Source organism: Malurus melanocephalus, unplaced genomic scaffold, assembly GCF_030028575.1.
Source record: "Malurus melanocephalus ecotype Western Australia unplaced genomic scaffold, MMel_1.1 scaffold_171, whole genome shotgun sequence".
In the NCBI taxonomy this organism is placed as follows: domain Eukaryota; kingdom Metazoa; phylum Chordata; class Aves; order Passeriformes; family Maluridae; genus Malurus; species Malurus melanocephalus.
In genome coordinates, this window is record NW_026623403.1 from 1,299,143 (window position 1) to 1,322,334 (window position 23,192).

Sequence of the window (23,192 nt, forward strand, 5' to 3'; positions counted from 1 at the left end):
ACTTTATGTAACTTTATTTTATACTGCAGAAAGTTATTACTTTTAAAGTCACTTTGACCATACTTTATTTTATAATGCAAAAAAAACGGAGCAAAATTATCAGTGGTGTAGCAATGAAGTGCTGAACTTATCAGCACTCCAAATTCAGACAAAACACAGTGCAAACTTATGGAAGCATAGCTTAACTAACATTGGCTGGAGTCCTAGTTTGCTATGTAGTCAAGAGCAAAACTTTTTGCCTTACTCTATAAACTTTAGGAATTCCTGTACGTATCTCCATTTTCCAAAAGCAAAATCAACAATCAAAACATACATCTCTTTCTTCTCTCTTTCAGCCCTGAAATCCAAATCTGAAACATACAATGCTTTCAAGACAGTGTAAATCAGAGTTGATTGCTTATAAATTAGGATAATGATTTATAAAATAATACAATAGCTTTGTGAGACTGATATTTACACTTCTGTGACTCATGGTCATCAATCTATTACTTCCTCTTCCCCAGGGGAGCATCCTGCCCCACATCTCACTCACTCACTCCCTCCCTCACTCCCTCACTCACAGTGTCACACAGAGCCCACACAGCCCAGCTTCCTCAAGGTTTGCTTGTCAGAGATTTTGTTTCAGTCAGCATAGCTACCCCATTTTTACCATGTCTGTGCAATCACTACCACTAACTGGGCACACACAAGCCTGCAGCCAGCTCTACCTTCCTGAATCTGGCTCTGGACTTCACAGTGGTGGCTCACACAGAGCCACCATTCTCTATCTAGCTCTCTGTTTCCACCTTGCTTGTCCCGTTAAGTAAATCAGCTGACAAAGCCACACACACATTTAAAAGAAATCTTTTATAAGGACCTCATGGTAAACCTGCRATGCTTTGCAAATATATGAAAAGTTGGAGGATCTAATAACAAAATTTATCTTGGGAAAATTTGTCTTCCACTAGGCCAAACTGTCCATACCCATGAAAAGCTGATATACATGTCTTTTCTGAGGTATGAGTCTGACTCCACAAAGAAAACATTTTATCTTTAGAACTGCTCAGCAGAGGAGCTGGAAACTTTGGGTAAGAAAGTGTAGACGCACATTACACGGGCTGAAACAGAAGTCTTTATAAGTAATGGCAGCATCCTAAGAGCTCCTATAATTTTTTTTCATGTGTATCCTCTCAATACAGTTCCTTGATATAAATTACAAATTAAAAGTAAAAAAGCACAAGACTGATCCCATAAACCAATCTGTATGGAGGAAATCTGCTGTCTAAAATCTGTYAAAAAGCTTACACACACAAAACCAGATTTTATAAGAGGAAGGATGTGCATAATGTAAAGGAAAAGTCATCATCAAAAATTCTATGCACTATCCAAGTCAGTAAAACATCCACAAAGAAAGAAGTTGCAAATATGTAAATATTCTTAAAATTGCAAAGACACCCAGAGTAGAAGCATAAACTCACTMTGTCATGCATTATGCATATTAAATATTATGCAAAATATATATTCAATAACCTTGTCAAAAAGACACCTTCTTAGTATATAACATTCAAGATGCGCTCCAAGGGTCCCAAAAATTCCAGACGTGAGAGACAGTCAAAGCAGCAGAGTTTGCAACCTGTGCTTTTTAAAGCAGAAGCTCCACACCGAAACACAGTGCACAACTGTAGCTCAGCRTATTTCACAGACCAAACCAGGCCAAAGGAGAAAGCAAATCTGGAAAGCTTCTGCTTTCCATGCCATCATGTTCCATCAAATCCTGGCAAGAATTCATGCTGACCCGATCACTATTAGTTGCTACAGACTACAACTCAATACCATCTGTATTTCCTTTCCCCAAAAAGAGTAAAACAAGCATAAGGAGAAGTTATGTATCTATTTTAAATCCACACATATTTACCCCAGGGAGTGAAAGGAAAAGAATAAATAGTCCACATTACAGATGTGAGTCACACTACTTAATGCTCTTTTGGAAAATGCTCAAATACCACAGTGATGGGCACGGCATAAGAATTTGAAAAACACAAGATAGAAATAGAATGCAGAAAGGAAGTAGAGCCCAGGGACTAGCCATTCATACTGACACTCAATCACCATAAATTATTAAAAAAAAAATAAGAGAGAATACATGCTTGCTGCTTTCTTCAACATTTGAACAATTCTTGTGTTAATTTCTCTAAATGCCAAGTCTTGTTTTCAGCATCTTTTTTTTATCCTGCTATATTTCTCCATGGAATKAAATGACACAATTTTATTGCTGAGACAAAAATACCTTCCACTTCAAAAGAAGCTTGCCTTCGAGGAGAATTACACTTGAACAAAGCGAGCAGGATTTAGCTCTATATTTATCTCTATGCAATAACTGTAATTCATTCATATAAACATGGGGGGTTTCTTTTTTTCTTCTTTCTCTTCTTTTGACAGAAGGAAACATTTCTCAAGAGTTTTAAACTCAGTAATATAAAGATGCTGGTATGTCTTTGGTGGAGGGTTGTGTTTGATAAATCTATAGATATTTTTAGGATAAACATATACCTGATGGTTCAAGGAGACACTTCATTTTAAGAAAAATGAAACTGGTGAGTTATTCATCTGACACCAGATCACTTCTCACTATCCTCTAAAATATTGTGGGCTGTCTATTCATATTCCATTGACAACAGCATTTTCCTAAGAGAGATGCTTTAGGCTATCCTTTATGTATCAACTTTACACCATACCATTTCCCTCGTGGCTTACATAGAACTTAAGAGGACGCTTTAGTTAGACATAATGAGAAACTAAACCTCACATAAAGTTTCTCTTTAGATTTGACGAAAATTATTTTTTGACCATTGTCTGCTTCCAAGATTCTGAATATAACAAATGAAAACTGTTCTGTTTTTTCATTTCTTGATTTAMTTTTATCTTGCCATTACTTGAGAACAGTTTATTCTTTATTTGCAAGCTTATTCTTCATCATTCAAGCTGGTCCTAGTATTGTATTGAAATTGTACTTTATATTTAATCATAAATATTACTGTCCACACAAAAAGTTGACAGCAGCCTTCTTAAAAATTGTAATGCCATTATTATATATTTAAAATAGAACTTTAATTCCTTGAACTCCTGCAACTTCCAACTTGAACTTCCACTTCCTCTTTTGTTATTGATTTTTAAGAGTGCAGAAATTTTAGACAAACATTTGCATTTGTTTTGATATGTCACACAATTTAATGAAGTAAAGGAGTCCATATTGTTTCAAAATAAAAGTATCCCAATAGCAAACGAAGAGCAARCGACTCAGATGTGGTGACTAAAGAAGGTATGGCACTTTATTTCCAGTGCTCACATTACATTGACATGCTTCAGAATGTTCATCCAACAAAAAACCTTTTTAAACAAATTTTGAAATGTTTTTAGATCTCCTCAACACTTAGGAGCTGTCACACAAATGATATCTGAAGGTTTTGGTATGATGATAACAATAATGCAATGAATCTTGGAAACAGACTTTCAAAGTCAGCAACTGAAGCACAGAAGACAGCTTCCAGGTGCTGAGAGTGAAAGGCCAGCTGCAGTTAACGTGTCCAAGACACAACACTAATTTTGGTACCAACAGCTTAGACCTTCAGCTTCACCACTCTCAGCAAAGTCACGTCCACAACAGCAGTAGCTTTGCTTATTTTTGAGCCGTTAGAAGTCAGCGTGGTTACTCCATCACGAACGGAGAATAGTTTTCTCGACTTTAGTCAGCGTCTGCCAGCCCGGCTGGGGAAGGGCGTGACCCACGCCGTGCACGGCAGCGGGACCCCCGCGCCTGCAAGAGACGGGCGTCGGGCCGGGGCTGGGGCACAGCGCAGGGGGAAAGCTCGCGTTTGCCCGGGGCCCGCGCTGCTGCCCCGGACACTCCCGGTGCCGAGCCAGGGGGCCGCGGACAGCTCCCGGTGCTGAGCCGGGTGGCCGTGGACAATTCCCTGCTCTGCGCTGGGAAGGGTGGCTGTGGACAGCTCCCGGTGCTGAGCCAGATCGCTCCGGACAGCTCACGGCGCCGGTGCCGGTGCTGGAGCCGTGCCGGAGCTGCCCCCATGCCCACGCCGGGCAGGCGGAGGGCGTCCCGCTTCCCCCGGCGCCGGGGCTCCCGCTTGGAAAGAGCAGCGGGGCGGGGGCGGGCGGCAGACACGTTGTCGGGGGAAGATGGCGGCTGTGGCAAACCCACCCAGCCAGGCGGCCGGAGCCCAGGCCCCGGCGSTGCCGCTCCGCCCGGCAGGGCCGCCGCCGCCAGCGCGGAGCCCGCCGCGCCCCCGGGACGGGGCCCGATGCTGCCGGTCCGCCCCCTCCGGCGGCGCCGACCGCCGCCCCGACCCACCCCCGTCCTCCCGATGGCACACGCCGGGTGAGGACGGCACCTGTGCGGCCATGTTGGGCGCCTGGTTCCCGCCGGCGCCGGGGCGTGCGGACCCAGAGCCGCCCCGCGGAGCGCGACCGAGGCAGGCGCCGAGCCCTGCCCCGTCTCTGGCCGCTCCCGCGGGTCCCCCATCGCCTCGGCCCCACACTCGCTCGGCACCGAGCACCCCTGCCCGTCCCCGGCCGCCCGACTCCTCTCTCCCGCCGTGGCCGTGCCGCCCCCGGGGCCGAGGGAGAGACTTCCGCGGCCGCGGGCCCGTGAGGACSAGAAAGGGATGCGCCCGCCCTTACTTGAGCACGGATTGCTCCTTCTCCTCTTCCTTCTTCTGGCGGTCCATGACGGCCAGKATGATCTTCCGCTCTTCCTCCGTGAGGTGGCTGAGGTCCGGCATCTCGGGCTGCGGGGCTGGAGGAGGCTGAGGAGCGGCGGGGCCGCTCCGGGGCCCGGCGGGAGCCGACATGTTTGGTGGGAGCTGCCGCCGCCGCTACGGGAAGCGCTGCCCCAACTCCAGCAGCACCAGCGGGAGCGGCCGCCGCCGGCGCCGGGAGAAGCACATACAAATCAATACCCTGTAATCAACCGGCAGCCTAATGACGGCCCCGCCGGGGAGGGGCGGGGTGCCCGGCAGCCCCGACCTCGCACCCACCCGCCGGGCCGCCGGCGGCAGCGGGAGGACGGGGACGGAGGGGCCCTGGGGGGCGAGCAGGGGGAGCGGGGAGGGGAGAGGGCAGCGCCGGGAGAGGACGGGCCGGGGGCGGGGTGGGGAGGGAGAGGGGAGAGGGCAGGATTAGCCGCGGGAGCGCTGTGGTTTGGGTGCGAGCGAGATTATCCCAACCCTGAGCGCCCGGCGGGGAGAGGGGGGACGGAGCGAGCGGCGGGGGGTCAGGAGACGGGGGCAGCGGCTGCCGGGGGTGGTGAGGCGGGTGCCGTACGAGAGCGGAGCCCCTGCGCCCCGGGGCGCGCAGCGGGGAAAGCCCCAGCGGGCGAGCGCCAGTCCCGGCCGCCGGCCGCGGCTCATAATTCCTCGCCGCCGTCCATGGAAGGGGCCGCGGGGCGCCGCGCCCGCCTCCCGCCGCCGCCGCCTCCCTCCGCTCCTCTGCCGGACCGCGCCGCTTCCTGCCGCCGCCTCGCTTGGCTGGTGCCCTCTCGGCTGCGGGATGGAGTCCGCCTAACCCATGGCATGGCGGAGAGCCGGAGTCACGGGAGGGGGCTCCGCATCGCCCCGCCGCCTCCCTCTCCTGAGCCGAGCGGCGCGGGGCGATGCGGGGCCCGGCTGCCGCCCCTAGCGGCGCCGCGCGGGCTGGCGGCGGGGGGCGGCGGGCAGCAGCTGCCCTTATTTATTTATTTATCCCCGCACGAAAAATGGACGCGATAAAAATCACGCGAGGAAGGACAAGGAGGAGCCAAGGCGCCGGCGACGCGCTGGGAGGACCGAGCCCAGCGGCCGGGGGGGGCAACGGGGAGGGCGGGGAGAAGCTGCGCGGCCGCCGCTCCGGCATCTCCCGCCGTTCCCGCTGCTCACGCCGCTCACGCCTCCGGGGCCGCCGGAGAAGGACACCCGCTCGGCGGGSCCGGTCCCGGAGCGCAGACCCAGGGCAGAGAAGCTGGCGAGGGGGAACGCCGGCCTCAGGAGGAGGAGATGGAGGCACCGGGAAAGGCGAGGGGCAAGCGGCCCGGGAGGACGTCACTGCACCCATATCTCCGTCCCCTCGAAGGCCCGACGGCACRGTCGGCAGTTTGGGCAGAGAACCGCGGGGTGCGCGCTGAACCGACCTTCAGCTTCCCCGAGGCAGGAACGCGTCGCTGTTCAGCTGTGCGAGTCCAGCCCAAGAGAGCTGCTGCTCCACGATCGCCCACATGAGATCCTGCTGGGGTGTCCTTCACCCCACGCAAGGCGTGAAATCTACCCCAGAATCTGTCTGGACAGATTCCTCCAACTCAGAAGAGCAAGAATGTGACACCCACGAGAGAAGCCTGAAGAAGAAAGTCGCACATGGACACGAGGTAATGGTGGAATAAACCTCTCAAAACTCTTTTGCTACCTCTAAATCCCCCACCCGAGGGGGGATTGTTATTTTGTGGCAAGAAAWAATTTCTGGAAAAAGTATCCTACAGTACCCAACATGCCAATCAGACCAAATAAACAGGAAATACCCTATCCAGGAATGCCAAAGAAACAATTGAAATCTTGAAATCTATGTTTTCACTCTGTAAGAGACAATGGAACYTGCTGTTCTCTCAAATTATCAGACATAACATCAGTTTTGGATAACATCTAAGTGTATGCAGCAATAATAAAATGATTTTATAAGGTTTAGTTTGAACATACTAGATCATAGAGTCTTAGAGCTGGTGGTATTTTTAATCACCTATGACATCAACTTATAACCATGTGCAAAGACCTGGGAAAAAAAGTCATCTTCCTGAAACGATGGTGGAAATACATTAGCTGTGTTTCCACAGAGAATAAATTCTAGGATGCAGCTGCACTACTAAAGAGTTCTGCCTGCAATGTTGGTGAAAATACCATTCCTTTGTGGAAGCAAATTCTGGAGAAACAGACTGTTAGAAGGATGTGAGAGGTTTACTGTGGTAAAGCAGGACTTAACAATAATCTCTACCTATGATCAGGCACATCTACTCATTGAATTTCAATTTCGTCTTAAGAAATGTCACTGGCATCCTTACCTAAAGGAGATTGTTCCATTTTTTGATGTAAAATTGTGTATAACAGACCCTTTKTTATTATACATAGACTATTGTGTAAAACACTGAGCATATTTTATTTAAGCCGGTATCCCTGCAAAATAAACTGTATGATTTTTCATTCAGTCCTGAAAGCATTCTGCTCTTCCAGTTCACATCACCTTCACCTTTTGGACTGGATTCCAGCCAGCTGGCTCTCACCAAATTCCTTGTTTCTTCCAGGCACTAGATAAATCTGGCATCGAAGTCAAAAAAAAGAGGAAATGTAGAACCATGTGTCATCAGATTACCAAAAATAGTACATTMTTTATCAATCTATGAATGTTGAATGGAAGAATTAAGCATAGAGAATCCTTTGGGAAAATACATTTTATGCCAGGGAAGTCAAGAATGAGAGAAATCACTCAATCACTTCTAAGAATGATTAAAAAGAATCAGACCAATTGAAAGTAGTCACTCGAGCCTGTCAGGTTACACAGTTGGTTCAAGAATATTTCATACCAYGTCTCAACCATAAACATAAGCACTATTCAAGCTGTAGTTTTGGTTGCAAGAAATCATTACAGTTCTTTGTGCATTTCCTCATTCAKCTGAGATTCTTTCCAATGGACATTTACCTTTGAACTTTCTGGATTTACAGTGACTGCTTCATTTCAATGCGCCTGTGATTTTTCATACACAAATTAGAAATACTTGCTCTCAGCATGACTCTAAAATTTCAAGYGCTTTCTTTTCTCCTTGTTATATGCCCTGTTTTTCACTAAATCCCCTGCCGTTACATGGGTAACAAAACCCAAACAAATACAGGGACAGGAAGTGTAATCCCCAAATGTTATCTAGCTATTTGTTTTATAAAGAGAGAGCAGATTCAAAGCAGAAAACATTCTGTCTTGATGCCAATGAAAAAATGATTCAACCTGATCTTTCTATGGTTCTACCTTCCTTTCTCACAATCAGTTCCATCTGTCATTCCTCACATTTTTCTGCAATTAAAAACAAACATTATTTATTCATGTTCCTGTCAGCCTACACAGAATTGTCTCATRTTATTACCATTATTTACATGACCCAGGTGACATATTGGTGAAAACATACAGCACAGACTTCTCAATCCACTCCAGAGTAATGTTGTCAACAATAACCCATAATCAACCCACAAGACAAATTACTATCACGTAGTATGAACATTTACAAAAATGATTTTTAAGGAGCATTAATTTGTAATTCTGACCTTCATGTTCATGTGTCTCCAGGTACCTGCCCTTCCTGTTCATCTCAGCTCTCATTCATTCTCATCTCAGCCACCCTCCAAAAGACTAGCTTCTCATTCCTGGTTTACAATATTCTACCGAAACTGTTCTTCACTGCAAAATCTATAAATGAAAATTCACTCTACTTGTATATCAAAGGCATGTGATACTTTCTTTTGTTGTCTTCTCYAAGTCATCTAAATGTACTGACACCAGCAGAGTTATTAATATAATTTTTCTGATACCCTTTTTTAATCTGTGCCTTTTCAGTTCTGCCAGACATGAGGGGTTCCCAAGGAAACAGTGATATTGTAACCTAGTTTYATATATCACCACAAAATGTCTTTCTCTAAGGGTCTCATTATACTYACTCCCATTTCCTTCCTCATAGCAACTACAAGAGTAAATGAGTTGGTAGATTCATTGTTTAAATATGTCAAGTGTAAGTCTTCTCTGAAAAGGAAATGTTAACATCTGTTTTATAATGGTTTGTATAAGGGAAAAAATCCAATTATTTGTTACTTTTGTCCCAATTTGAAACTTAGAAAATGTCTTTATGTAGCGGACATGAAGGGAACTTCAAAGTATTCTATTACCGGCAGTGAATGGAGGAAATTAAAAACAYATTCTTAATTGAAAATGTCCAGTACTCAGATTCTCAGTGGATCAAATCAGATGTATAACTAGCAAGAAACKTATCCTGTAGGACACTTCTTAGATGCAATGTGCAAGGGACTCCTCAAATTCCCACAGAGGAAGGACAAAACTACACTGCAACAAATTGTGTTTTCCAGGTCCTATACTAAGTGCTATCAAACCATCATGGGCTGGTTTTCTGGTGCAGTCTTGGATCTTTCCCAGCTTTCTCCTGTCTAAATTGAGGAAGCTAATTATATTATATAATGCCACCAAATTGTCATTTGATTTCTTTCAGAAGGATTCTGCTACTCTCTGTGCAGTTTTTTTTCTGCTCCAAGCAAATTTCTATTAGTTGGATACTTCCTCCCATGTGATTTGAAGAATGCCAGGTATTTATGGGTAGAAGTTAGACCTTTTTATTTATTACTCTCATTCCTTATAAAAGAGGGTCATCCATGGTATACACAATACTGACCATAACCTACTATATTCAATCAAATAGTCCCTCCCAATTTCATTSGTGTCAAGGATCTATCTGCAGTTAATATCTACCTGCAGGAAGATATTCTTTTAGCTAGAGACCCCACTTTTCCTCCACTTTATGTATATGATCAGTATCTTCACAGTCACAAGGCTGAAGTTCTTAAACTGTGCTGAAGAGTATAACTTAATCCTTACCCACTTTTAAACCCTTACCCTGCTCAAGAAGTAACATTAAMAAAAACCTTTTGGATTAGAGGACTGAGGGCTCTCCATGGGCATCATGGTAGCTGCTTGGGTTAAGGAGGATGTTCAACTTTATTCCTAAATCAGCTTTGGTGGGAAATTGATTTGGCTTCTCCCAGCGGACCGAGGAGCTGGTATATGGTTGTATTTTGAAATGTAATATGGTAGAGGCCCTGGCACATGGGTTTTCTGTAAGCACAGTTGGCTGAAAACTGAAGAGAGGCTCAGATCAGTTAGATTGTTTTCTGGTTTAAGTTGGGAGAGCTGGAGAAGAGAAAGTTCTGGGAACCTTACCTTACCTTTCAGTACCTAAAAGGGGTCTGTAAGTAAGATGGGGAAATATGTTTTACAACAGCCTGTTGCAATCGATGGGRAGTAATGGCTTTAAACTAAAGCAAAGGAGATTAAAGAAGGAAGAATTTTTTTTTATTTTTTTTATCATAGGGGTAGTTAAACTGGAACAGTTTACTCAGAGAGGTGGTGGGCTAGATGACCTTTAAAGGTTCCTTCCAACCTAAACTATTCTATGATTCTAAGAACTTACAAGGATACTTGATAAACACGATTTCTGGAGCTTGAATGTTTTGTGCAGAACAATTATACACAGACACAGAGTACATGAGTTTGTGAACATGATCAATGCTAAAAACTTTTATCACGTCTCATTCCTGCAATTCTGTCTCCATGCTCAGTCAAAATATTCTGTCACATTTGTTGCATAAAACATGCTGAATTAAAGGTGCAGCCTAAARTCTTTACAGGATCTTAAACTCAGTAGTTTCTGTCTGAACTTGACAGTTTAATTTTGATTGTTACTCAGTTACTCAGCTGAAACTCAAAGGAGAAARTTTTGAAAGAAACTAAAAATTCCTGTGGAATGACAGTTCTTTGGTATACTTCTATTTTATTCTTGACCTGTACCAGCAGTGTTTCTAAATAACTGGGCGGCCAGTTCTTTCTTCTAATCTAACAGTCCTGATAGTAACAAATCAAGAGTTAGCGCTGTTTTCAAGAGTGTAGCAACTGTCGAGCTAAAAGAATTGTAGAATCAAGAAGCCGACTAAAACAATCTAAGAACCTATTTCTTTTGGTCACAGGCTATTCATTGGTATTTAATACCTTTATTATTATTAAAATTGGTCCCCAGCTTGAGTACTTTGGTTTCRTTTTAACTCTTCTGAGTTGCCAGATACTACACTGGTTTCAAACTAATGAATATATAGATATTATTCAACACATAAAGCACAGGCTCACATTAGTACAGTAAGTGCCTAGAACATTATCATATGTTCCTGTAATCTATGGATGCAKCATTGTCTTCCCTCTTTGCTGCCTTTGCTACCTTCTAATCCCTCTTCCCTGACCCCTCCTACATTTCTGAAACTCAAGCTGCTTCAGAAGAAACACCAGTCTTCTTAAGTCTCATGTGATTTTTTTTTTTTWAATTCTGTCATAAGATTGTCCTCCAGAGTTGGTACAGAATATCCTGTTCCAGATCTCAGGAATATATTCATTCCTATTGTAGTGACATCTTGGTAGTCCCAAATCTCCTGATTTTGTACAAGATAGACATGACTGTTTGCCCTTTCTTTTTTTATCTTTGTTTGTTTTTTGTTTTTTTTTTTCCCCATGGACTGTACTATATGATTCTGTCTCTCAATTTTTTATTATTAAAAGTATTCCTAATATCCTAAAGAATTATTAGTATTAGTCTTACAGTCATGCTTATCAAGCCTAGTCATGTATGAGGAGTCTAGCTCACTAGAAATCAATAGAAAAAATAGCCCAGGAAACAGCCTGTTGCCACAGAAAACTCAGAAAGCCATAGACAAAACACAATATAGGGGTAACTCAGACAAATGCAATTGAAATAAGAAGACAGCAGTAAGATAAAGGTAGCAAAACTAGAGAAGTGGAAGATGACTATTCTTTTCAGGGACACACACAAGATGATGTTGAATTTATCTTTGAAGAAAAATGAGACACAGTTTGGGAAACAGAGCATCAGTGCTGGAGCAGAACTGTTTGGAGTTTTCCCAAAGCAGCACTGGAGTGGGAAGTTCTCAAGGTAACATCTATTCATCCAAAACCTCAAGGTACCATCTMTTCATGCATTACTGAGGTCCCTTTTTCATTGCACCCAGTTTAAGTTATGACCTCTCTGTTGATGAGAGATAGAAAATATTGGTTTCACTGTTTGCTTCCTCAAAATCTAAAGGCAGCAGGGCTTTAGCTGTTTGGATTTTCAACCACAGTAAATTCTTACAGACCTGGACTATAGCAGCTTTGATAATGAAAACATGCCTGAAAGGGGTGATTAAAGTTTAGCATTTAGTATTTTCTATCTAGAAATCTACCTTTCTAGGTTTCACATCTGCCAAATGACCAGAAAATTAATCAGGAAGTTCAATTAATTCAAATAATATGTAAAGGCAGAAGTGGTAGCACTTGGAAACTGCTCCTAAAAGCATAATGGTTTCGGCAATTTAATTTTTTTCTTTTAATTCAAGCAAGCATTCATTACAATTTTAGCTCCAGTACACGAAGAAAGGAGGCAGTATCTTCAGCAAGTTCATTTTATACTCCAGAGAGAAGGCACTAGAATGACAGACGCTAAAGTCTAATGGGAAAACAATTCCTTTCTTGTATATTGAGATCATTAGCACTTATTTGACACTTTCTAGCACTGTTTCCGTGAAAAGGCTCCCCATGAGATCCTAGTTGACATACCTCAGATAAAATCAAACTGTGCAGCATGAAAAGTTTATGAACAGTCTTAATCAACATTAATCAACTTTGGCATTTTACTAGGCTAAGGGGAAAATTGCATTAGGCCAATTGAGAGTCAGCAAATGCACAGTAACATGATGATGGCTGCTTTGTGTTCTGCTCTCCAGATCAGGGTTCTGCCATACTTAAAAGTACAAGTATGATTAAAATAAGATTCATTCAGTAGTTACATTAGTATAATTATATTCATAATGATTTTCTAATAAGTAGAAAATCAAAACATTCTGAGAAGGGGTTCATATGCACTAGCACAAGCACAAAAGCTTTATTTTTAATAGCAATATTAGTCTCAGAAAACACATAATCTTTGAGTATAATTATTACTTTTCTTAGGCTACAGCATCTTATAAATTGATGGAAAAAGTATATTAGGATTGCTGTCAGACAAAGGTATCTAAAATATTGATGAAGGATAGCTTTATAATTTTATTTTCAGCTGTTCTTGACAATAGTAAAGTATKAACAACAGCACTTGAACACAGTCTGTTTTTATAGTGGGCAGAAAAAAAAGATTTTGTTTGAAAAATGTTCTTGCAAAGGAATGGGTGGAAGGGATAGTAAAATATGAGCTCATTTTTGAGATTTCATCTTGCATTTCAAAGAGGTATACCAAAAAAAAAAAGTGTGGGGCATTTCCTTCTTTGAATGCAAAAGGAGTTATTTCACTGCCTCTGTGCAAAGAATCTTTTAGAGAGACAATGCTTTAGACTATCGGCTGCTGAAGTCTGCCTTGCCTCTTACAAAAGGGACTACACTTTCAAGTGCAGGGRTTTTATGACTTGGAAAGGAAAAGAACAGAACCAGTAACTACCCTAATAGCGACAAAGCATGAAACACTGAGCTAACACGGCTGCTTAGCCTATATGTCATTAATCACCATACTACAGTTCAGATTAGAGCTACAGAACTGATGTACTAAAAAGCCACAGAGAATACACTTAGAAAGACTTACCAGCCTCATCTCTACTTTTCCATGGGAAATATTTTCACAGCAAATTTACATGCTCTCCCACAGAGCAAACTGAGCAGACATTGGCACTTTCTAGCATCAATCACACTGTGGATAGGATTTRTTCTACACAATAGTTTAGGAGAGGGTTACAATCCTGGCCCATGTGCAAAAGCAAGAAAGTCTCCAGCTGTACTCAGGGGCAGATGTTTATAGTTGCTTCAGTAAAGCAGTCCTGTCGTTAAAATGTTTGCTTCATTACTGCTGTACTTCTCTCCTTAACAGTRGGTAGATTAATAATCTTTTTTACTTCTCACTATGTGTATTAACAGTAAATATCCAAATAAATTYATCTAGTTATCTGGGTGCTTTTTTTCCTATATTTCTGTCCTGAATATGAGCTTTTCTGATGAGTAGCCACCCTCTGTTTGTGTAGTCTACCCTGTGCCAGCTRTTTCAATAGATACCAAGCAAAAAACCTCAATAACAGCTGATGGCATTTTGTTGGTGATACTGTGGATTTCATCCATCATTCACAGTTGTTTTCAAAAGTATTCATGGCTGTCAAGTGTTCAAAACCTATAAAAAGTAGTCTGTAACMTATTCAAAACTCAGCCATAAAAATACATAAAACAGAATTATATCCTAAAATAAAGAGTTGACTCTTGTGTGCAAATCATTGTACTCCAGGAGGCATGTAGGACATATCAACACTTGAGAATTCTGGATGCGGAAGAGAACAGTGACAAAGGACAAGGAAAGGCTGGGGTACTTAATGCCTCCTTTGCTTCAATCTTTGATAACAAGATAGCAAGAAAAAAACCAGGAGAGTTTTCTGGATATCCAACCGTCTGAGTTGGAAGACAGAGATGGAGAATAGAATGAAGCCCCCCTATTCCAGGAGGAAATAGCCAGCAACCCACTGTATAATTTAGACAACCAAAAGTCTATGGGGCTGGATGAGATCCCCCTAAGTGCACTGATGGAGCTGGCAGAGGAGCTTGCCATACTGTTTTCATTACCAGCAGTTCTGGSTAAMTGGAGGGGTYCCTGTTGACTGGAAATCAGCAAATATAATGCCTGTGCACAAGAAAGCCTGGAACAAGGATTCAGGGAACTACAGGCTGTCAGCCTGACATCAGTGCTGGAGAAAGTCATGGAGCAGATCATCTCRAGTGCCATCATGGGGCATGTATAGGACAACCATGGGATCAGGCTCGCAAGGCTGGTTTTATGGAAAAAACTGATCTCCTTCTATGATGGTGTGACCTGTTTAGTGGAGAAGGCAAAATCTGTGGATGTTGTCTGCCTTGACTTCTGTAAAGCATTTTAGCCTAGCACCAAACCAGATAACTGCAAACAACTATGACACTGCTGACTCACATCATGAGAGCAAAGAGGACATGTTGGACACGTCTGKCTGCTTCTCTCACCATGAGGAACTACTCATGTCTAGTCAGAAAGTTACCTCCTGTGACTTTGTCCACCACATTTAACTCCTTCAGCTTTCTTATATTCATCTGCTATTGCCCTACATGGTTACTATCCATGATTTCATATCCAGCATTTCACTCCATTGTTTTATGTCATGTTTCTTTCTATCAATTCATAGGATGAGAAGGACATGCAAAGATGTCTCAATTTCACTTTATTCTCTCACAGAATATCCTAAAAAGAGGAAAAGGTAAATCAGTTCACTAGCTGACTAAACCCTTTCATAGAGAATAGTACATTGTCTCCCTCTTCCATGATGCCCACATGTCCCTTCAAAATGACATTTGATCAGACCTTCAAAGCAGGATGAAGGTAGCACAAAGAAAGCGGCACRAATTATTCTGTGTATATTTTTTTTCCTATTTGGGTTTACACCATGTGTATACTGATTGCCTCTTGTACTTCTACAATTTGGTACAACAAATTCTACATTATTTWTAAAAAAGAAGAAAAATGAGCACAGTAWTTTTTCCCCAAAACAGTGATGCTACATGAAATAAAAAATACATGACAACACAGTAGGGTACAACAGAGCAAATCACTCCAGAAAGCAAGATCTGGGGTGATAGGAGGCAACATTTGCATGACTCAAGAAGGTATAGAAATTTCTACAGGGCATGGATTCATGAGACAGAATCACATATATAAAATAAKCAATGGACAAATTTTGATTTATAGGGATATTATTCTATTGAGAGTTTCTGTTAAATGGACCATAAACTACCTGAACTTCACTCCTGTGCTTTATAACATCACTGAAACCTCTTGTTATAGTCCATGACATATCTTTATTTTCTCTCGTATTCTCATATACACAAATGTAGGAATGTACAGGACTTGAAAGACTACTTAAATACCAAAATTACTTAATTTATCAGATTTCTAATCACATGCCATTTAGAATAATTTTACTTCAATACATTATGTGAAGAAATTTTTAAAAATCAAAAATAAAATAGTCCACCAGACAACATATAGCAGTTTTAATATGTTCTATGAAATTAGCTGATGGCTGAGAATAGGATTTTCCAAATCCTCTAAGCACCAGATATGTACAAATAGAGGAAAAGCTAAATTAACCTGCTTAATTCTACGCACAGTAGAATACAAATTGCCAGAATTATGCAAAGTACACACATGCACATGCATGCACACACACCCTACACAGAGGCAAACCCACATTTTCCCCCATTTCTGAAACTAGTACCTTGCTGTGTTGGGTTGCTTAGGAGACTCTGATCCAAAGTTATGTCAGCAGGATTATGTAAGCTCCCGACAGGTCTACCAAGRCTGGCTAAATCAAAGATAGAGGCCAGACAGAAATTTCTCTCTTGATTCTTCAAGCGTGGGAGCTGGATGCAAGGCTGACMATCTTTCTCTTTAGAAATATTATTGGCTATGCCTTCACTTTGTCTCCATGACAATTTCCATCTCARTTCCTTGGATTAGTGGATAGCCCCAAACAAATCTGTGCAAAAAGCATCAGTCCAATCCCACCTCAGCAAGGAGCTCAAGTCTTGAAGTAGCTGCCGCTCCATGTCACGTACAAGATCCTGGCATGTACATAMAATGCTGCAAGCAGGAAAAATCAGCTCAAGTTACGAGGGAGATGGAAAATTACAGTATTGATATTCTCAGCATGAGTGGGTACAGATGGTCAGGAACAGATTGTATCAAATTGAAGAACAATAATAAAATCATGAACTACTGAGGTTCCCCTGCTGGAAGAAAACAGAGAAGTTGCACTGATTGTGAGTGACACCATGTAAAGAGCCCTGAGAGACAGATGAGGAGCCAATTAGCAGCAAAGCGGCAGGTACGCAGCACAAGTAGGTGAGGATGGAAACCATCCAAATGCTACTATGACACAAAACCACTTCTAAAACATCTTACAGAACCTTATTAGCAGCCATTGACATGGCTGGGCATAAATGGGAAAGTAGGGAGAGCTAATTATGAACTAAACATGGCTTGAGTATCTGGAATTTGTTCACACAGCAGCACCAATAAAGACCATATCCAACTTTGATAATTAAATTATCCCTTAATGGCAAAAACATGTTCTTCTGCCCACAAAATCACACCAGACTAGTTGTAATTAAACACGGGTACAATATGGTTTCAACCTGTAGTARTTTTTATTTGTTCCTCCTGAATGTTTGGGAACATAAGCTTTAGGTGCCAAATGTGATTATGACATGTATGCTGCCATTGGGGAAAATAAATTTATATCAAATATGTCCAGAAGCAAATAAGAAAATAGCCACTCAAATWTATGGTGTTTAAATGTCGATTCTTTTGTCAGAAAATGAGGGGTTTTGTCAGAAAAATGCAATTTTTACACTGAAAGGTTTCATGTTTCACAGAAACAAATTTTGAGTATCTTCAGCAAAATATGTTATTAGAACTAAGACTTCTCTGGTATTCTTCAACAAAAATACGAGAGCTARGTCACTGCAATGCTGTAGAATGGCAGTGTCGGAGAGGGGCCACCAAAACAGAACTTCCCAAATGCTCAGGACTAAATCCCATTAAAATGGAAAAAGGGAATAAACGTTTATGAAGAAAAGACAATCACATTGGCAGGCAGCAAAAAGGAGCTCCTGATTTTAATTACAGTTAGAATTAATCAATAAAAAACAAAGGAAGAAATATCATTACCATAAAAATAAATTCTATCCCAAATTAAAGAGCAGAGGAGACTTCCACTYCATAGTAAAACTGCCCTATCAACCAAAAAATAATCTATTTGGCTAATTTAAATATTACAATAAAGAGAAAATCATCTTGCATTAAGCTGAAAATAGCTAAAAGTAAAGAACTGGAAGGCACAGTGAAGAGTAAAACAGATCAGCTCTGTTCAAAGGCAGCAAAAAGGAACACAAAATGATGTGCTAAATCTTGAACAGAGCACAAGAGAACGAATCCACTGCAGAAGAAAAATCTATAAAACTGCCTGAAAGACAATTTTAGTGGCTGTAGGACTGACACAGCATCATAGTCCTCTCCAGAAAATTATTCTACATACTTACACTGAATTGGATTTGTAATATTACTGCATCTTCAGGTACTTCCAGAACTACAGATTCCTTCTGGCAGCCTGATCTCGTGCTGACCATATTTTCATGCTGCGCACTGTTACTGAACAACCAATGCACAGCAGGGCAAATGGCACATACCAAACGTACCTAGATTGTGTAGACTTTCAGAAAGCTTTCAAGAGCATCTCTGATTTTTTTTTGGTGAATCTGTACAATACACAGAAAATGTTACAGTTTTCATTAAGACATCAGATGGACCAAGATCTCTAACCAGATGGCTTGAAGTTAATACTGAATTTAGTGTATTTTAGAGGTAAGACATCTGCAAGACAGTGAAATTCTGTGATCAGGTCACGCACATGTAGGTCTGGACACTGCTGATGGTATCTGCTTCCTGGAGACATTGATAAAAAACCTGCTGCTTAAGAACAGTCAGAACTGAATAAAATGTCCTGAAGTCAGAAAGTCAATAAACAAAGGTGATGAAAACCAGTGGRACCTCAGATAATTGTATTGCTCCATAAGAGGGAAGTCTTAAGTGTTATATCACCTCACTTACTAAAACAGCAATTTTTGCATGATTTCAACTGAGAGCAAATGACTCAAGTGGAAAGCTTTGCTTTGCCATGGCCAGCCTCCAGCAGGGAAACCTAACACCCTCCATGACAAGCTAAGAGCCTTTTGTAGCTATGCATTAAACATATATCAGCAGGTCAGGAAGGAACGGATGGAAAACTGCCGTCAGCATTGGCATTCCCCTTRGCTACTCAGAGACACAGCTGCACAGAATAAAGCAGGCCCTGATCCTGGACTGGATATTGTGGCCCCAAAGACAAGAAAACCAGAGAGACATTTTCAGCAGAGTATTCATTGAAGCAACAGTTTTGCAAGAAAAATTGGGAAATTGTGATGGCACTGGCTTCTGATAGTACTTCTCCAAGGCAGTTGAAGTCTTATGCTTCTGGTGATATGAAAAGTAGGCTGAATTAAGACAGATAAAATGAGAACCTGACTGATTTGCTGTTACTTCCTTCAGATATGTCTCACAGAAATACTTAACTGACTGATTAGTTTAACAATCTCCTGCATACTATTTGAGCTCTTCCTATCTTACAAATAAAATCTTTTGTTACTAAACATTTAAACGAAACTCATTTTAATAGATTTTTGGAGAATTAGTTCTAATCTATTCTGCCACATTTTCCTGTGTCTGCTACTGTGACTGCATCTTTTAGTGTGAGCATCAGTTTGAATTTTGGCTTGGTCCAAAATTCACTGTGACATTTCTTCARCATACAGAGCTCAGTCAAAATCTTTGTCTGGAGCTGTTCACAGAAAAGACTCTCCACAGAACATGGCACAAAACATATAAAGGTATTTGCCTTTTGAAGCAAATTACCACACATTGTCCATAATTTAAAGAATTGTCACTGAGCCAGATTTCTGGTTTTATTCCTTTTATTCCTGGGGGGCAAAAAAACCTCTTCTGACTAAACCTTAGTTTCAAATCACATTTAGACACCCAATTACTGTATTAAGTTTATTCCACAGTTTGACATCAGTACCATAATCCAGTTACTACCCCATGGTGCTTTAACTTACGATAGTCAACATTTTCTGTTTGAGATATTGTACCACAGCTACTGGACAGCCATAACTGATAGGATTATGTAAAAACAGCAGCTTATCATGAATGTCCTAACGCTTTCTGATGTTAAATACTCACTTGAGAATGACGCAACTGCAAATATTGCCAGTGGTTTTGTTTGCCAAGGTTATATTTTGCCTTAAGTGATGCAAAAGAACACAGGCTCTATTCCTGAAATAGCTGGTCTATAAATATGATACCTTTAGACACCCAGCTGAGCCAATGATTCTTTTGCCTTCAGACTTAAATGCTGGATTATCCCATTTATGAGAAAAAAAAACCAGGCATTTTGGATATTTCACCTTACATTCTTATAGCATAAGAGCGATTCAATTTTCCCTTTCGCCTCCACTCAAACTCTGTAAGAAAACTGCTGACATGCTCCTTTCTTTTTGCTCTGTGCCTTATAGCTCCCCCATCTCCTGCCATGCCAAACTCCACCCCTTTGGCTTTTGCAATTATATTCTGGTAATAATCTTTCCCCTTTGGCCCTCGTGGCTTCTCATCCTCCAAGCATTTTTGAGTCCAGGTTTCCTTTCCCTTAATATATCCTAAATACCATGCACACCATAGTTTAGATTCGTAGACATCAGCAAATKATTAAAGCAACCATAGCTCTTTAAAAGCATAACAATCCTCATGTTTTGAGGGATTCAGGGTAATATTGCCCCAAACATCATATGGTAGAAATAATMTCAAAAAAGAAGTCTCTGATTAGCAAAACCTAAGTGCTACAGCCAAGTCAGTGATGACCACAAAGAAAGCAAGAATTACTGAGGTGCTATTTTGGAAGCAGGGATATAAAGAGAACAAAAACAGAAGAAAAAGAAAACAATAATGCAGGAAAATCTCAAATCAGAACAGTTTTACCAACAGGAAGAAGTGATTTCATCCCCAGGCACTGCTCCATCTCTACCCTAGATCTCAAAGTGCAGAAAAGCAGCAAACAGCTGTTCTTGCAGGACAGAGTGAAAGGGAAATGAGTAATGACCAAATTCTGCTGCTGAGCTACCCAGGGATGTTTGCCCCAGATAGCAAAAGCAGGAGTGCCCGGACTGGGACTCTGCAGCTGTTGATAAGGCTTGGCTGTCATGAACTGGTGGACTKGTTTCAGGCCAGTGTTTGATGCAACAGCCACTCTTAGCAGGTGTAACAGATCCCCTATCCCTTGCTAGGTCCCACAATTCATATGTACCCTACACCACAACAGTTTTCATATCCTCTTTCATAAATTAATGGCATTTTTCAGGTTGCTGAAAAAAATGGTCATATTGTACAGAAGGCTCTTAGAAAAAAAAGCCAGATCTTCAAATAATTCCCCTCTGATTGAATACAAGTTAGAGACTTGGATCTCAGTATTGTAATAAATACATGAACACAATATGCCTACTGAATCTATATTAAATCTGTGGTTTTCTGTCATATTATGGTTTTTACAATGACAGTCAAAATACTATCTCCATCCATTTATCTTCTTAATAATCAGCAATGCTCTTTTGTCTGCTGAAAGATCTTTGGTTTTGCCCACACAAGCTGTAAAGTAGAAAACATGATGCAACATGCTATCAGCTTCTGATCATTTCCATCTACCCACTGGGCACACATTGTTTGCAGCTGCTGAAATTGCTTCAGCCTCAGACAAAATGAAATCACTAAGAATACTACCATTCATTAATATAAGAGAAATTTTAAAACKCAAGATATTCCACTATGTATTCTAAAAACCTGAGATCACAGATCAGACTTTAAAGGCATTGTAAAACAGCAGCTCTGCTTAAAATTAGTGTAACAGTAATTATTTATTATCTTTGAAAATAAGTCCTTAAACTTGTTTCAAACTTCATACAAAGTACACGATTTTTAACTGAGAGGAAGCATGTATTTTTTATTTAATATAGTAAGTAATGACATTTTCAGAAATTTTTAGTTGGTGGTATTTGAAGTRTGATCTTTGATTCTGTCCTAGAATTCTGCACCTACCTTCTAAAGCTCCAGAAGCCCTAAGTGAACACATCACAGTCTTCTCTCTCTAATTAAGGTTCCCTTTCTTCAAACACTTTTCCATCTTTCTCTGATTTCTAGCTTCTATGGAGTTTGTTTCTCACAAACCATTATCCACAGGAATTTTTTTGTCCTCAGTTACAAAACCTCATTCATCTCTCTTCAAACATTTTTAGACTTCCATGGTGTTGAATAGCAGACAAGAACTTCCAGAAGGGGCAGAAGGTATTCACATGTCACTGGTTTTGCTCATCTTAAACCTATTGCCTCTGTGTGCAGTTCCATCCAAACCTAGACTCGTAAGTTAGCTAGTCATATTTCGTATCACAATGTTAATTATAAAAATAAATAAAGTTTTAACTAAAATATAAATGTCTGAAGAATGGGAYAAGCATCTCCTGAAATAAGTATTTACCTCCACCAAGTACACATTAGGTATGCAAAACTRCTCACWGAGCCTGCACCGTAGACATCTAAGKTTAAGCAAGATGAATTCTACTGSCTCCAYCACATTCTTTGTCCAGTTGCAGGGAAAGTACTGCAGAGATATTTCCATATAACAGAGTGTGTTATCTGACTAAAGGCTACACAATTAAACACAAAACCATGGCAAGGATCAGAACTATTGAAAATCAAGTGCACAGACTCACCCATCTGAAAAACATGGAAGGKRAATGATCCAGATGACTGCTCCAAATGCAAAACTCACTAAACAAATATAGGAAACTCCATAGAAGATTGTGCAAACTGAGGGATTACCTAAAGGATATATGACTTCAGAGGAATAAGAATTTAGGGAYTGTGTAAAACATTACAGGATTATTTTTTAATAGATTGTAGCAATGTGCARAACTTACTCTGGGATGTTTTAGGGGAACCACTGAAAGTGTGTACAGGGAGTGACTAAGGCAGATTGGAGAGACATAGAAAAACCAAGGACAAAGAGGATAAAGGGGACCAGTCCAATGTAGACAGCTTACCACTGACACTGCACTGCTGCACTCCATCCCACATTATTACTGAACCCTATTTCACACACTAGTCTTGTGCACACSTACTTCATCAAGGCTCGCAAACTTCAAGTGGGACCAGCCCACAAGCAGGACAATAGGACTATGATCCAYTGGAGCAGGACCACATGCTCGAGGGACTTGAAGGTCCAGGGCCTGTTGGGAAACTGTGCTGGAAGCCAGCCAGAGCCGGGAGTGTGTGACAGAGCAGCTGCCAGAGCCCCAGGCTGCAGGTGTGTGCACGCACAGCGGAGAAGGAAGCGGGTGGAGCAGCGAYACCCAGCACAGCCCCTGTTTACACAGGTGCCAGGGCAGGACTGCACTCTGCCCCTGYGGATCTGTGGCTGGCAGAGTGTTTATTGTTTGTAGGCTGTGTAGGTGTGCTATTTTATTTTGTTACGAGCCTGATGATACAGAATCATGACAGCCTGGGTCCTTTGGCTTGGGAGGGGAAAAAAAAACCCTACAACCCCTAATCAAAAGCCAGGGGGTTCTGCTACCATGAGCAAAGTGAAGAAGGGCCACATGGACACTGGCAAAAAAAACCTCCTGTTGAA

The 23,192-nt window shown here is 41.7% G+C and overlaps 1 protein-coding gene across 2 annotated transcripts in view; it reads right to left on the reverse strand.

Annotated features, from left to right (window-relative positions):
* RIMS2 (regulating synaptic membrane exocytosis 2) overlaps positions 1–4,841 on the reverse strand; it is a 440,099-nt gene extending 435,258 nt beyond the window's left edge. For both annotated transcript variants that reach the window (XM_057372448.1, XM_057372449.1), the window contains exon 1: positions 4,672–4,841. In XM_057372448.1, coding sequence (XP_057228431.1) covers positions 4,672–4,841 — 170 coding nt within the window. The remainder of the gene's footprint in view (positions 1–4,671) is intronic.
* Between the last annotated feature and the right edge of the window lie 18,351 nt (positions 4,842–23,192).